The 16383-nt window shown below is 39.5% G+C and overlaps 1 protein-coding gene across 6 annotated transcripts in view; it reads left to right on the top strand.

Moving 5' to 3' along the window:
- kdm2aa (lysine (K)-specific demethylase 2Aa) overlaps positions 1–16383 on the top strand; it is a 50711-nt gene that overhangs the window by 13164 nt on the left and 21164 nt on the right. For 3 of the 6 annotated variants that reach the window (XM_036000167.1, XM_036000166.1, XM_031295395.2), the window contains exons 3-17: positions 683–761; positions 943–989; positions 4402–4580; positions 6944–7050; positions 7225–7318; positions 7607–7760; positions 7856–7971; positions 8061–8187; positions 8301–8542; positions 8658–8735; positions 9945–10072; positions 12878–13001; positions 13086–13214; positions 13746–13829; positions 14138–14386. In XM_036000167.1, coding sequence (XP_035856060.1) covers positions 683–761; positions 943–989; positions 4402–4580; positions 6944–7050; positions 7225–7318; positions 7607–7760; positions 7856–7971; positions 8061–8187; positions 8301–8542; positions 8658–8735; positions 9945–10072; positions 12878–13001; positions 13086–13214; positions 13746–13829; positions 14138–14386 — 1937 coding nt within the window. The remainder of the gene's footprint in view (positions 1–682; positions 762–942; positions 990–4401; positions 4581–6943; positions 7051–7224; positions 7319–7606; positions 7761–7855; positions 7972–8060; positions 8188–8300; positions 8543–8657; positions 8736–9944; positions 10073–12877; positions 13002–13085; positions 13215–13745; positions 13830–14137; positions 14387–16383) is intronic. The other 3 variants (XM_036000169.1, XM_036000168.1, XM_031295397.2) reach the window with 1 other exon arrangement.

Genomic DNA, 16383 nt, shown 5'->3' with positions numbered 1-16383 from the left:
TAGCACTTTTCTAAAGACTAGAAAAGCACTATAAAAATACAGTCCATTTACATCACTTTATTGTAATGCAGCCTTTAAAACCAGGGAAAAGACAACGCGTCATATCACAATATTACGATATTTAAAATGATATCTAGTCTCGTATATTGTCGATATAATATCGATATATTGCCCAGCCCTACTTGTATAACCTCAACCCTGTTATGCACAATCAAGTAATAGACATTATTTTTTTCCAGGACAACTTGGCTTTCAGGATATGTATGCTGCAGGGATATCACATGAATGTATACATTTTTATATGACTATAAAGACAAAAGACAAAACTTAACAGAAATTGAATTTCACAGATTATTGAAATCCCAGAGAAAAATAATGAACAAGACTTTTGGCTTTTGAAAATTGTTCCCCAAGTCTTGGCAATCAGGGGAAACAAAAATAAACACTGTACCTAACAAATAAAAGAATATTTAAAAAGTATTTCACAGAAAAGTCATACCCTTTTTATCCAAAAAGTGATGAGCCTCTTAAAATACTATCCAAATGAGAATCTACTATTTATTACATTTATGCTGTTATATCATTATTTCGACTCATTCTTTCTACTTTTAGTATCAAAGTAATAAAATGGATGAAAAAAGGTCTCTGTCATTTTGTTGTTTGTGTTTTTTGTATTTCTTAGACTTGACATTTGAGTTCATCCAGAGAGGCGGCCTGAGGGACCCAATCGTCTTTGAGAAGCCTGATGGACTGGGACTCAAGTAGGCATCCTTTTTTTTTTCTCTTACTCCTTTATTCTCCTCATCTTATTACCTCATTCTTTTTATCAAGTATTTTGATAACTTGCTTGTTCATTCTTCTTTATTGGGAAAACATTGTCATGATTTGTAACCTAACAAATGAGACTTGCCACATGTTGAGTAACCACTTGTTGTTCTGTAGGATGCCCGATCCTGACTTCAGTGTCAATGATGTCAAGATGTTTGTTGGTAAGAATCAGAAATTAAGTTTTCATTAATTGATTTATTTATTAATGAATTAGATGCTTGCTATGAGTCTTAGTTCGTCCTGTCAAAATGTCATTGAATAAAGACAAACTAATAATAATAATAATAATGTATAGAATAATTTACTGATGAATAATGTAGTCTATTAAATATTTAAAATGATTCAAAGGTCTTAAATTCTTTAACAGTCAATAAATTCCCAAACAAGAACTGTTTAATTAACTTACAATGATATGACAATATCATCACATTCCAGAATCTGGAGCTAGCTAATGTTTTATATTTTTAATTAATCACCAAATTATTTGCCACAGACTCAGAGCTGCTCCGGTGAGCGAGCAATTCAATTTCAATTAAATTTCAATTCAATTTCAATTCAATTTCAGTTCAATTTTATTTATAGTGTCAAATCACAACAGACGTTATCTCAGGACACTTTACAGATAGAGTAGGTCTAGACCACACTCTATAATTTACAACGACCCAACAATTTCCCCTAATTTCCCCCCCAAGAGCAAGCATTTGGTTCGACAATGGCGAGGAAAATTTTCTTTTTATAGGCAGAAACCTTGGACTGACCCAGGCTCTTAGTGGGTGGCCATCTGCCGCTGCTGGTTGGTACAAAGAGACACTGATACAGATAGCGAGCAACCTGATAATAAGGAATTGCAAAAGTCCAGCCTTGAAGTAACAAATGCATGGACTAGTTTTTTTGCATCGTGAGACAGGATATGCCTAATTTTGTCACTGTTACACAGGTGAAAAAAGGCAGTTCTTGAGATTTGGTTTGTTAAAGGATATATCCTGATCAAAAATAAGTCAGAGATTTCTGACAGTAGTGCTGGAGGTCAGTGCAATGCCATCCAGAGTGGCTTTATCTTTAGATAATGAGGTTCGGATGTGTTTAGGACCCCGCACAATAATTTCAGTTTTGTCTGAGTTTAACATCAAGAAATTGTAGGTCATTCAGGATTGTATGTCCTTCATGCATGCTTGAAGTTTAATTAACTGACTGGTTTAATCTGGCTTGATTGATAGGTATAATTGGGTATCATCCGCATTAACAGTGAAAATTAATGGTGTTTCCTAATAATATTGCCTAGAGGAAGCATATATGAAGTGAATAGAATTGGTCCAAGCACCGAGCCTTGTGGAACACCATGACTAACTTTAGCGTGCATGGAGGATTCATCGTTAATATTGACAAACTGAGATTGGTTTGATAAATACGACTCAAACCAGCTTAGTGCAGTTTGTTTTAATGCCAATTAAATGTTCCAGTCTCTGTAACAGGAGGCTATGGTCAATAGTGACGAATGCAGCACTAAGATCTAATAAGACAAGTACTGAGACAAGTTTTTTGCCTGAAACAGTTAAAATGTAATTTGTAATTTTCACTAGTGTCATGTCTGTGCTATGATGCATTCTAAATCCTGACTGAAAATCCTCAAACTATTGTTATGTAGAAAGTCGCATAACTGATTAGCGACTACTTTCTCAAGGATCTTGAAGAGAAAGGGACGATTAGATATAATTGTATCTGTAATTGTTATAATTTTATCATTAAAGAAGCTCATGAAGTCAGCCTTACTACAGTGCTGAAAAGAAGCCTTGGGTTGTTCTTATTTTCATCCACTAATGATTTGTAATAGTCTGCTCTTGCATTTCTGAGGGCCTTCCTATATGTTTTCGGACTGTCTTGCCAGTCTAAATGAGATTCTTCCAGATTGGTGGAATGCCATTTACTTTCAAGTTTTCGCGAGGTTTGTTTTAATTTGCAGGTTTGGGAGTTATACCAAGGTGCTAATTTCCTTGTTTCATCACCTTCTTTTTGAGAGGAGCAACAGAGTCTAATGTCGTCTTTAGCGAGGCTGCAGCACCGTCTACAAAATGTTCAATTTGGGAGGGACTAAAGTTAACATAAGAGTCCTCTGTTATATTAAGGCATGGCATCACTTCCTTTAAAACTAGCTATAGCACTATCCGATGAGTCTCACATTGCCAGACCTTCCTTCACAGTGCTGCGAAGGAAGGTCTGGCTAGTCCACACAGCATTCCGGGATGGCAGAAAAACATGCTCTGGTTTATTGGCATTTCTTTAAACCAATCACAATCGTCTTGGGTTGTGCTAAGCACCGGACGGAGCAACGGTGCCTCTGCAAAATAGCCTCGGGAAGGAACTTGTTTTGGTGGAACGTGTACGTTCAAAGGTTGTTTTAGTCGTGCAACAGACAGCTCAGATTGGACAGATAGTCTAGCTAGCTGTCTGGATTTACCCTGCAGAGATCTGAGGAGCAGTTAACCATAGTCGTTATGTACACTCAATCAAATCTAGTAGTAAGATAAACGCAATACTAAGGCTGTTGTTATCAACATCTACGTGAATATTAAAATCAACTACAATAATTACTTTGTCTGATTTAAGGACTAAACATGATAACATTTCAGAATACGGACCTAGAGCGTGGTACACTACAACAAATAGAATTGTCTGTAATGTTTTCCAAGTTGGATGTGAAAGATTAAGAACAAGGCTCTCAAACGAGTTATAATTTAGTTTAGGTTTAGGATTAATTATTAGGCTTGAGTCGAAAATGACTGCATCTCCCCCTCCTCAGCCAGAGCCTCGAGGAGTATGAATATGACTGGGAGCAGTGGATTCATTTAGGCTAACACATTCTTCATGACACAGCCATGTTTCGGTCAGAATAGATCAATATGGTTACCTGATATTAAATTGTTTACTTGTACTGCTTTAGAAGACAAATATCTGATATTTAAAAGTCCACAGCACAGCTGTGTATTTAACCCAAAAGGCAGCAGATATTGCTAAACATCACAATCATCTACGCTGAATTTGCAAATGCTGGAAAGCGGAGAAAATCGCAGAAGGAAAAACAGTAGTTACTGGATGTTATGCTCAATGAGAAAGCGAGCAGCAGGGAGAGTAAGAGGGAATGAAATGGTGCCAGTACGTTTGCGAGAGATGTGACCTGCGACCATCGTAGTTAATAAAAAATGCATCCAGTAAGGATACAGACTTTTCATACACTAGACGTTTATAATGCACATTCAACCTCTGTTGGACCCGTTCAGAGACTCCAGGCTGCAGTGTAGTACATAGACTTTTATATATATATATATATATATATACCTATTTTTTGCTTGATAAATTCCTAAATTTACATTGATCATCAAAATTGGCTTTGTTCAATAAAAAATCACTTAAATTGTATATTACAGAAAAGACTAGGTATATTAGGTATTAAATTGGTCTTGCATAAAATGTATATATTGAAAACAATAACCTCAACTGTATCCCGTCTGCTGCTGTTTTGACCAGATTTTTTTTGGCTTGCTGTGACTAACCATTGACAAAAAAAAACCCTCACAGGTAGCAGACGTATGATAGATGTGATGGACGTGAGCACTCAGAAGGGGACAGAGATGTCCATGGCCCAGTGGACACGTTACTACGAGACCCCTCCATCTCAGAGAGAGAAGCTCTATAATGTCATCAGCCTGGAGTTCAGCCACACCAAGCTGGAAAACCTGGTCAGGAGACCTGCCACCGTACGTACACACACTTTATTTTTTTTTTTATAGAACATTTCAGCAAGCCAATTCAAAGCGCATAAAACATTAAAAGGAAATTAAAGAACAGTCAAAACAGTAGACAATAAAAACCTGCTAAAATAGAATAAGACAGGTCCAAAATACAAGAGTACAAGTTACAGTGCAATGTAATACATTTTAAATTACTTGATTTAATAGAAGGCACCGGCAAAAAGTCTTCTGCCTTGATTTAAGGAATGGATTTGAAGCTGACCTGCAGTCTTCTGGGAGTTTGATTCAGACATGCAGTGCATAAAAACTGAACGCTGCTACTCCATGTTTAGTTCTGACTCTGAGGACAGAAAGCAGAACTAACCCAGAACACCTGAGAGGTCTGGGTGATTCATAATGTTGCAGCTGGTTTCAGAAATAAACCATTCAGTGCTTTATAAACCAACAGTAGTATTTTGAAATCAATTTGCTGAGAGACGGGAAGCTAGTACAGGCCTCAGAACTGAAGTGATGTGATCCACTTTCTTTTTTCTTAGTGAGGACACGAGCAGCAGCTTTCTGAATTAGCTGCAGCTGTCTGATTTTATTTTTTTAAGGAGACACCTTTACAGTAGTCAAGTCTACTAAAGAAATGCATGGATAACCAAAATCCTGCTGAGACCTGAATCCTTCAACCCTGGATCTATTCTCTTATTTGAGAATTTAGATTTTTGGGCATTTTTGGTCTTAAAGTGCTCATATTATGCTCATTTTCAAGTTCATAATTGTATTTATAGGTTATATCAAAATAGGTTTACGTGGTTTAATTTTCAAAAAACACCATATTTTTGTTGTACTGCACATTGATTCAGCTCCTCTTTTCACCCTGTGTTGAGCTCTCTGTTTTAGCTACAGAGTGAGACATCTCACTTCTGTTCCATCTTGTTGGGAGTCGCACATGAGCAGTACCTAGGTAAGGACTACTAGCCAGTCAGAAGAGAGTATGAGGGTGTGCTACGCTAGCAGCTAGGCAAGCATTATAACGTGTGTTACAAAGTGACGCACGTTTGTCTCTGAAGTAAAGGCTGGACTACAATAGAGCTGTTTGTGAACAGTGTTTTCTGTTGGAGATGGTAAGTCCTTTTGGGGTGGACTTTACAAAGTGTAAACCTATAACATGCACAAAAAAGATAGATAACACAATAAAGCAAAGGGAAAAAGCATAATATGAGTACTTTAGTTCAATAGGACAGCTGAAGACAGGAAAGGGATGAGAGAGGGGGAATGATATGCAGCAAAGGGCTGTGGGTCGGACTCGGGCCCTGGCCGTTGCGTACGTGAGCCATGTGCTTAACCACGTGAGCTACCATGGCACCCCAAACCTCGACATATTCTTAAAGTGATAGTAGGCTGACTTTTTAATTGTCTTAATGTGGCTGTTGAATTTCCGGTCCGAGTCCATGACTACAGCAAGATTTCTGGCTTGTCTGTTGTTTTTTAACATTGCCAATTGAAGTTAAGCACTGACTCCTAATTGTTCCTGTTTGTCTCTACAAACAACTACCTTGGTTTTGTTTAATCGAAGAAAGTTCTGGCACATCTAATCGTTGATTTGTTCAATGCACTTCCTGCGCTTGTTTTGGACCATAGTCCCCTGGTGATATGGTTATTTAAATTTGTGTGTCGTCTGCATAATTCTGGTAACTTATTTAGTTGTTTTCCAAAGTTTGAGCCAATGGAGGCATGAAGATGTTAAACAGAAGAGGCCCCAGAATTGTGTATGTCATATTTGGCCGCTCAGATACGTTACCGATATGAATTGCCTATAGACACAAAGTAGTCCCTGTTCTTTAAGTAGGATTTAAACCAGTTTTATAATGTGCCAGAAAGTCCAACTTCATTTCACAATCGGTCTAGTAATATGTTATGGTCAACTTGTCAAATGCAAAACTGAGATCAAGCAATACTTTGAAACACTTCCACTCTCTATATTTAAGTGGATGTCATTGAAGACCTTAACTAGAGCAGTCTCAGTTGGGTTTAAAAAACCTGACTGGAAGACATCAAAGAAGTTGTTTAGTGACAAGAAGTAGTAAAGCTGTTGAAAAACAGCTCTGGGAAAACACCTGGTAGAAGAGATGTTCACAATTTGTAGAAGCTCTGATGCAAAACAATTTGAAACCTTTTTGAAAAATTCTGTCGCTCACCTGGTTGAGCCTGTGTCCCATGTACCAAGGATCAAGCCTTACCGCAGTAGCAGCTACAGTGAATCTGCCTCTGTACTCTTAAAATAGTAGTATGTTGTCTGTTGAGAAATAGTAAATCAAGCTGATGTCTGTCTGTCTTGTTTTGTCTCTCTTTTCTTGTCTGTCTTGTATTTGTGTGTGTAGGTAGACCTAATAGACTGGGTGGACAACATGTGGCCTCGTCACCTGAAAGAGAGACAGAGAGACTCAACCAACTCTATCAATGACATGCAGTACCCCAAAGTACAGAAGTAAGTCCCCAATGTTCACTTTTATCTGGAGTCAAATCTTACTAATTACTTTTTGAATTGAGCCAATTTAAATAAATGAATTTCTTAATTTGGAGATGAACTTTTAGGTTAGATTAAAATAATTAATTGATATTTGAACATAAACATTACTGATTTTTGTGTGTGTCTCTGCAGATACTGTCTGATGAGTGTCGAGGGCTGCTACACAGACTTTCACATTGACTTTGGCGGAACCTCAGTGTGGTACCACATACTCAGAGGGAGCAAGGTGGGGCCAGAGGGCGTTCAGCCAATGTTTGGAAAGCACCATCTCCTCTGTTACAGCCTCATAGTTTCTGATTCAGGCTCCTTTTTAAAAGGGTGGATGTTTAACTGAAAACAAGAATGCAATTCTTATGTGTTGTAGAATCAGTTATTTAAAAATGTACAGTCCAGACTTGGACGGGATGTTTTAAATTATTTCTGTTTTACTCAGTAAACAACTAGAAAGTGACCACATGCTGTTAACTGGTGCAGTGAGTGGAGTGTAGTTTGAATTGCAGTTGTGTGTTTTCAGGTGTTCTGGCTGATCCCTCCCACCCCTCAGAACCTGGAGCTGTATGAGAACTGGGTGCTGTCGGGAAAACAGGGAGACATTTTCCTCGGAGACAGAGCATCTGAATGCCAGAGGATTGAACTGAAGCAAGGCTGCACCTTCATCATACCCTCTGGTATACTATTAACTCACTTAACGCACACTATATGTTAAAGGATTCCAATGATGTGAGAGAAATAGAACACTATTGTGTCTGTGTGTTCTACTCAGGTTGGATTCATGCAGTCTACACCCCTGTGGACTCTATGGTGTTTGGAGGAAACTTTCTGCACAGCTTCAACATCCCTATGCAACTTAACATCTGTAATATAGAAGACAGAACGCGGGTAGGGAAAAAAAACTCGTTCATAAGGTGTAAATGACAGGAAGTGATGGATTGTGAAACGGTAAAGTGTCTGTTTCACCACCACTGTAGGTTCCATTGAAGTTTCGTTACCCCTTCTACTACGAGATGTGCTGGTACGTGTTGGAGCGCTACGTCTTCAGCCTGACAAAGACCTCCTACCTCACACCAGAGTTTCAGAAACACACGCTGGGCATTGGTATGAACACAGGCAAACATTCGGGGTATATGTATGTAGAGAACTTTTTCATGACGTCTTTTTGCGTAAATTGGTTGTAAATATGTATGTATGTAACTTATTTCTTCTGTCAGGTCTGAAGAAGCTGGCAGGCCCAGATCCAGCCAGTGAACCGGTGAAGGAGGAGGATAGTGGGGGCAGTGATGAAGACGCTTCAGAGCAGCAATCTGACAAGCCTGCAGTTAAAATTCATTTGACTCCCCTTGAGCTGGAGGGAATGTGGAATCTCCTTGGTAAACTGGAGGCTCTGCCCTCCAACAAAAAGTGTGTCCCAGCAGGCATACACAATGCCCCGGCACTCATTACACACATCAAGGTGCGTGTGAAAGTGTGAACGTGTGAGTGTGTGTGTGTGTGTGTGCGTGTGTGTGTGTGTGTGTGTGTGTGTCCTTGCTTTCTATCCCACCACTCTTGTCTCTGCTGTCCTGCAGGCTCTACTGAAGGAACATGCCAATGACAATCCCAAACTGTCCTACACAGGAAAACCCATCGTCAAGTGGCCAAAGAGAGTAAGCATCCTTAACTTTTTAGACGCGCACCACATTAGTAATGGTTCTAATTAGTGCTCACCTATTAATCATGTATTTTAATTCTCGCAATATGAACATCCGCGATAAACACATGGCAAACCGCTATGAATACGAAAAATCCTTTTATTTAGGGATGGGTTCCGAAAACCAGTATTAAATGGATCCCGGGGCTAAAACTGTAGTATTTATCATCACGCTGCAGCCTCGCTGCTGCTCGTTGTCGGGCTAAGCTCCTCCACACACACCAACACAGGAAGTCAGCGGGCAGCAGATTAGAGGGGCTGCAGTAAAGTGAAGATAACTCAAGTTGAAGACCGCTACGCAAGTCGGTGTAATAAAACCAGAATCTAGACTATCTGTCCAATCTGAGTTTTCTGTTGCACTAGAACAACTCTTTAACGTACACATGTTCCACCAAAACAAGTTCCTTCCCGAGGCTATTTTGCAGAGGCACCGTCATTGTGTCCGGCTGCCCAAGACGATTGTGAAATGAAGAAAATGCCAATAAATCATAGTACGTTTTTCTCCCATCCCAGAATGTTTTGTAGACTACTGTTTGGGCTGTACCGAATAGTTTGAAGCTTCATTCAAGCGTTGACATTCAAATTCTGAATCAACGTTTGAATAGATGGATTGTTTATTAGCCACACAACCAAGGCCGGTGGATTTTGTTTTCGGTACATTATAATATTCTCTGCAGCACAAATGCATAAATGGCAGAGAATCGGGTAATGCATGTCAGTAGTATTTGAGGAGGGGGCTAGAGGGAGGATTTCAGAACCTGTTGGCTAAGGGAAAAAACTGTTTGTTAATGCTGATTAAATTACCTGCCTCTGAAGAACGAGCTGCGCTGAGCTGCCGACTACTCTCATTCGGCAACAAGTGAAGAATGAGTTCCCTCATAAATCCCTCGACTTCCCTTAAAAAGAGAACTAAAGGAAGAGATTACTCACGCCAATCCCTTATACACAATACATGTATTATCAGCAAATGCATATGAAAAAAATTTCATGACCAGTTTTGGTGTAAAATGCCCTTTTTTCTGCCTGCATAATCATTTATAAAATATGCTACATATTTGAATGCAGTGTTTGTAACAAATGCTGACTGTTGTACGTGTGTTTTTCTATTTTTCCACGATACCTCAGCCATTGTTCCCTCTTTACATTTCTGCTTCTCTCCCACTAGCCCTCATGGTACCAGCCGCCTCCTCCTCCACCACCTCCTCCTCGTCCTAAATTGGCCACCATTCCCATCATCCCACGACCACAGAAACCAGCCTCCTCCATGTCTGTGCTGAGACGGCGCAGGGTCAGGTAACCAAGCGTGTGTGAAACACATTTTGTCATTACAAATAAAGATTGACTTGAATGTTTGAGTCACTTTAACTCAAAATATCGACATAATATCGATATTTTAACCTATATCGATTAGGGGTGGGAATCGCCAGAGGCCTTACAATATGATATCATCACGATACTTATGTCACGATACAATATTATTGCGATTTTAAACATATATTTATATATGTATACATATATTATATATAACATATATTCTGCGATATATTTCAATTAATACCTTTTTTCCAACTTTTCCCAATTTCAAATTATGTCCCCAAAAGGAAACTTTGTCAACATCTCTTATCTAAAAAGATACATTTCTCTGTTTGTTCAGGATTGTTATCGATACAGTATTGCCACAGAAAATATAGCGATACTCTGCTGTATCGATTTTTGTTTTTTTCCCACCCCTAATATCGATATATTTTCAAGCGAGATATGAGATTAGACAATACCATTTATATTGATATGGTTTGAGGTTGCATTCATGGCTGGGTCAAATCATCAACATAATCAGTACTCGCTCCGAAGCTAATCATGTCACATTCTCACTCGCTCTACCACACACACACACACACACACACACACACACACACACACACACACACACACACATGCCGGCCCTGCTATTCTTTGACTAGAGATTGACGCACAAGTATAATCTTCAGGCCACTCATTATTTTCCTTGCTCCACACTGATGCAAAAATACATTTGTCAGTGGTTATCTTAAGTGCATATTACTCCAGTGATGAAATAAACGTCGTAGCCATTTTAAGTTGTATGTCAAGTACTTAAGTAAAAATGCAGATTCTCCAAAGTTCAGTTCAAAAATCTTTAGAATAATATGCAAATGAATCGACTAATCCAAAAAATAATCGTTTGATTAGTCAATGACAAAAACAATCGTTAAGGACAGCCCTAGTTGCATTACGTGACATATTACTTCTGTAAAGCCATGCCTGTGTTTGGATTTCTCCTCTCACTCTCTGCGCAGCCCCGCCCCCACTCACACATCACACACGGCTCTCCTGCAGCAGCGCCAGTCCACACTGCTGACATTTGTCTACAGTTTTAAATGTTCTTAACACAGCTGTGTATTGTTAAGCATGAGAGGAAAACCTGTATTTGTACCAGTGTTTCCGCTGGTAACTTTCTGTTGTGGCGGCCGCCACGGCGAAAAACACGGAAGAAGTTACTGGATGCAACTAACTTCAGTTCTATGAGTAATAGGGCTTTGACTTTTGCCCAAAAATCATATTCGAAGTTTGTTTGTTAATATTAATATTCAAATATATTCAAATATTTATTAATAATATTTTGACCATTAAATGCCTTCAGTAAGACTTATATTGGTATCAAACTTCAGTTGTAAATGTTCTGTCCACCAGAGGGCAGTGTATCAGTCAATGTCAATAGGCAGGCAATGAGGTTTCCAGAAGAAAAACACACTGTCACAACAGTTTTTTTTAATTAAAAGTCAGACCCTGGATTAAACACAAACCGTATGCTTTCGACAGGAAGTTCGGAGCTTTCACCGTAGCCTATGTAAGTGGTCTGATGTTTATACTTGTGCGCTGGTGTGTGTGTGTGTGGGGGGAGTGTGTGTTAGAGTGAGAGAGTGACTGTGATTACTGGTAGCTTCAGAGCGAGTAGCGACTCTAGAGTCATAGTGAGAGAAACAAAGTGTCTCCCCTGTTCTTTCTGACCACGGTGGGAAATCTGGAGCAGGAAAAGTTAACCCTCTCCTTGATTTCATGTTGTTTATGGAGAAGGAGAACCAGGAAATGAGTCGGTGGAAATGCAACGCTACCGAGCTATGGCCGAGCGAGAGTTACATTTTGAAATGCGTGAAAAAGCCTCAGAATCTGAATTGAAAACGTTTACCAGTCCTTCCAGAAAAATGCGCCGTTTTTTTGTAATTGTTGCGGGCAAAAATCCTTGATTATGCGGCACATTTTCTTAAAAAATGCGATGGAATATGCGGGATATTTATGCAATTTTATGCAATGAAATTGTGAGAACTTGCAAAAGTTGCGGTTTCATCATGGGTTTGCAGCTTGTCGATGATGTTCACGTCGCGTAATTACGTCACTTCATAACGTTCCCATGGCATCAGGGGAAAATGGCTGCTCTTGTGTGAAGTAAACACAACATTTTTCAACTTTCTGCTAAAATATGTGACTTTTTTGCAACGAAAATGCGGGGATTATGAAATCATGCAAGCCCTTAATATTTTGTGCGGAAATCTGCAATTTATGCGGCAAAAGTGCGGCGTATTTGAAAAAATGCGCCCCCCACATAAATATGCGGACTTTGGCTGATTATACATTGAATTATGCAATCGCATAATCACGTTTTTCTGGAGGGACTGGTTTACAAGCAAACACATTTACAAAAAAAAATGCCCATAACAGGTTCGAATATTAAGGGCTGCCTAATATTTGTTCGAATGTCATTATTTTTTTTAAATATTTGAATTATATTCGAATGACGAAGTTCGGAGTCAAAGCCCTAATGAGAATTACAGTTTATGACATTTTTGAACGTGTTACGTTTCCAAACTGCACCAAATTCGACACTGCACGTCATTGGGTCCCCAGCAATACACCCGCCAAGTGTGAAGTACATCAGATGAACAGTTCTTGATATTCAAATGACAGAGACAGACACTCACAGACAGATATTCCTCACTTTATACTTAAATGTCATTGTACAAGTGTATAATTTAGCTGTCTTCAGTGATCATCCATTTAGCGTTATGTTTTCCTTACCTGCAGGTGTAAGCGCTGTGAAGCCTGTATGAGACCAGAATGTGGAGACTGTAACTTCTGCAGAGACATGAAGAAGTTTGGAGGACCAGGGAAACTCAAGCAGACCTGTGTGCTCCGACAGTGTCTCTCTGTAAGTAACTTATTTTTTTTAATTCATTTAAACATGGTGGATATGTGTTTGTTTTTTTTATAACTTCAACCCTGTCCCTTCCAGCCGGGCCTTCCTCTGTCTGCGGTATGTGAGATCTGCAAGGAGCCCAATCAGGAGGAAACTGGAGACCCCTCCCTCACTCTGATGGAATGTTCCAACTGTGCGCAGATAGTCCATCCGGCCTGCCTCACGGTACGATGTGCGCACACACACACTTGGGCACTCTGCAAAATGTGTCCCTATTTACTGTCCGCCATTTTATTTGAGTTTCTGAATTCGAAGTGTAACATTTATGCTCCATACATTACCCTTAAAAATTCTTACAAAAGGAATGTCCATGGGATGTACACTTCTTTCTGCTGACAGGGCAGTGATATCGGCTCCAAACTATCGTTATTATATCAGCCTCTATTACACACGTGAACTAACCATAGACACTCGACTGTCCCGCTGTTATTACAGACATGTGAACTAACCACAGACGCTCAACTGTCCTGCTGTTATTACAGACATGTGAACTAACCACAGACACTCGACTGTCCCGCTGTTATTACATTCTGTCATTAACTTTATCCTATCTAAACATTATGGAGTGAACCACATTCTGTTCCCAGGCTGGATTTTTAGTTGTTTGCGTTATTACCGTTTTTCTTTTATTTCTTTTCGTCTTCCTCTATTTTATCCATCATTTTACTAATAATATGTCTGCATCTGCCTCTGCAGGTTCAGGGTGAAGGAGTGATGAATAAAGACCTGCCCAGTTGCTGGGAGTGTCCAAAGTGTGTCCAAGGGATCACTGACCCAGAGGTACATAATGTCTTACTACACACACACACACACACACACACACACACACACACACACACACACACACACACAGAGTCTCAGGGTTTCCTACTTCTGTATATACATATATTGAGTACACAGCCGCACACAGACTTGAGTCTCTTTGCAAAGACTTTGAGGTCTCTCTCAAAATCTTGCACTCAGTCTATTTACCTGCTATTTACACAACAAAGCTAACGGGTATTGTGTGTTTCCTGTCTGTTTTTCATAATTTTTTTTTTGGGTTGCTTTATTTTATGTTTTCTTTTAAATTAATTTAACTCCGTCAGTCATCAGGCAGCGATGAACCGTTGGCTGCCGGCCACCAGCAGCACATCCGTCCCCATGGCCCCCTGGTCCTTAGACTGGGCCCCGGGCCCTCTGCTACCATAGGGGGTCCTGTGGGCACCCAGCAGGATGGGGAGGTGGTCCGCTGTGGTTTCTTCCCTCCTCCTTCTCTTCCTTCCTGCTCTTCCTCCTCAGCGTCACTTCTATTGGTGGCGGCCCCTCTGCCTTCTCAGCCAATCAGCTCGAGACTGGTGAGAGGTGCCGCCTACTTCCTACTCTCTACATTCACCCGTCTGTCAAGTGCACCCCACCCCTTCTTTCCATTCCACCCTTTCAAGAGAACAGACACAACTCTTGATATAAAATTTACTATTCAAATGATCTTGTTACTGACAGAGAATGATTTCCTGTTTAAGATTTTTGATTTCATAGTTTATACAAGAGTAGTGCCTCTTCCCTCAGGCTTTGTTTTGGAGCTGCCTTTTAGCTGAAATGGTTTTTATGCTGTTTTCCCTTCTCATACTTTATAAATGATTTTTCTCATGGCTCATAGTAGACAAGGTGAAGCCTGGTTCAAATAAAGACAATACGCTCTTTGACAAAACCACCCTTTTCTCCAGGTTTGGGTCACACTCAGACTTTGAAGAGTTGATTTGTTGGGAAAGATAAATGAATGAAGTCATTTTGTGACTGACACTGCATATGTACCAATAGGCTTCGTGCACATTTTTACAGTTAGTTTATTCACTTTAAATAAGTGGTTTCCAGTCCCTTTTTATAAATTTATTAGGTTTGCTCCTAAAGGGAAAAATTGTGTCCAATCAGTACTAGTGGTTTATGTAGTCTATTGAAGAAATACATTCCCCAGCAGCTATATTGACTAAGAAAACAAGTTGTCCTGCGTGGCAGCCGTGCCTACATGTACCAGGAGGCATTGCGTGCGAGCGGTGAGTTCGTGAAGCTCTCTTAGCTTTGTAGTAAACACAATTAACTCACAAAATGTCAAATGAAATATTCTTACACCTTACCAGAAAAATGCAACCGCACACCTTCTAATTTCAAGTTTGTCCTTTTCACCGAACTGTGACCAGATTAGTAATGCATGCACGTCGCCCAGAGTCTCTCTCTGCTATCCCGACTGCTCATTTTGCTGATGGAAACATAGCTAGTTTACAATACAAGAGAAAAGAACAAGGACGTTTGTGAACAACATAGCGCTCCTCAGCTAGCAAACCTGAACTCTGTAGTTATTCTGTACACCAGTGACCGTGACGTCACTTGAGCACATTTTGCAGCTGCAGCCAGCTGAGCCCTAAGAGACAGAACACTGAAAAGAACTGTGGGCTTTTTTTTCACACCATAAGGTTGAAAATCTGCAAATTTTGCATTTTTGCAGTTTTTCTTTTTTTCATCATTGCAGTAACTGACTGTCTTTAATGACTTTCCATCAATTGGTAACGGGGAAAGGGTGTTGAGAAATTGTTGTTGATTGAGTTGTGTGAGTTGGTGATTGTCCTTCTTCTCAAATATCAAAAATATAGATAAAAGCGGCTTTTCTCTGACTACAGCCATGTTCCTCAGCAGAAAGTCCAAAACAATCTCATACTGACCTCATCAATGTTGTACCAAATGCTTGTTTCAGATGTTAAATGTGTTTCAGATGTTAAAGGCATGTCTGGTGCCCCCCACACACACAATCAACATGTTTAAATCAATAACAGAAATGATAGGAATATTCTCTTTATTGTGCCATTGTAGCTCTGTTATACAGTGTGTTCAAGCTGTACAACATGTCTAAACCGTTCACTAAAAAGATTTAGTTTGAGGGTCTGTGTTATTTCTTGGTAAAAAGTACTTGAATGTGTCAAAAGTTGTAATGATGACTGTCAAATGTGGATGTTATGCATATAAATATTGGACTTTTGAAATTACAGTGTGATTGTAATTCAGAACTGAATAGTCTAATCATTTGTTGAGCTTTTTGGACTCGACGTAACTTTAAGTAGTTTTTGGAGAGGTTTGAAATTGAAATGAGATCAAACAGTGTAAGATTTATAGACTTGTACCATAACCATAGTACCTCTAATGCCATATATTTATTTAGTGGTGAACAGTTACGAATAGTTACACCGAAGATACTCTGTATAAGATGATCAGTTTTAGTTTTTCGGGGGTTGGTTTGGTACATTGTATAAGCATGACGATGTACTCTAAGGTGGTCTGATATTTAAAAAAAACACTAGTGGCA

This window comes from Sander lucioperca, chromosome 4 (genome assembly GCF_008315115.2).
Source record: "Sander lucioperca isolate FBNREF2018 chromosome 4, SLUC_FBN_1.2, whole genome shotgun sequence".
NCBI classification, from domain to species: Eukaryota; Metazoa; Chordata; class Actinopteri; order Perciformes; family Percidae; genus Sander; species Sander lucioperca.
The sequence above is the reverse complement of the archived record's forward strand: the minus strand, read 5'-3'. Positions and strand labels throughout refer to the sequence as shown.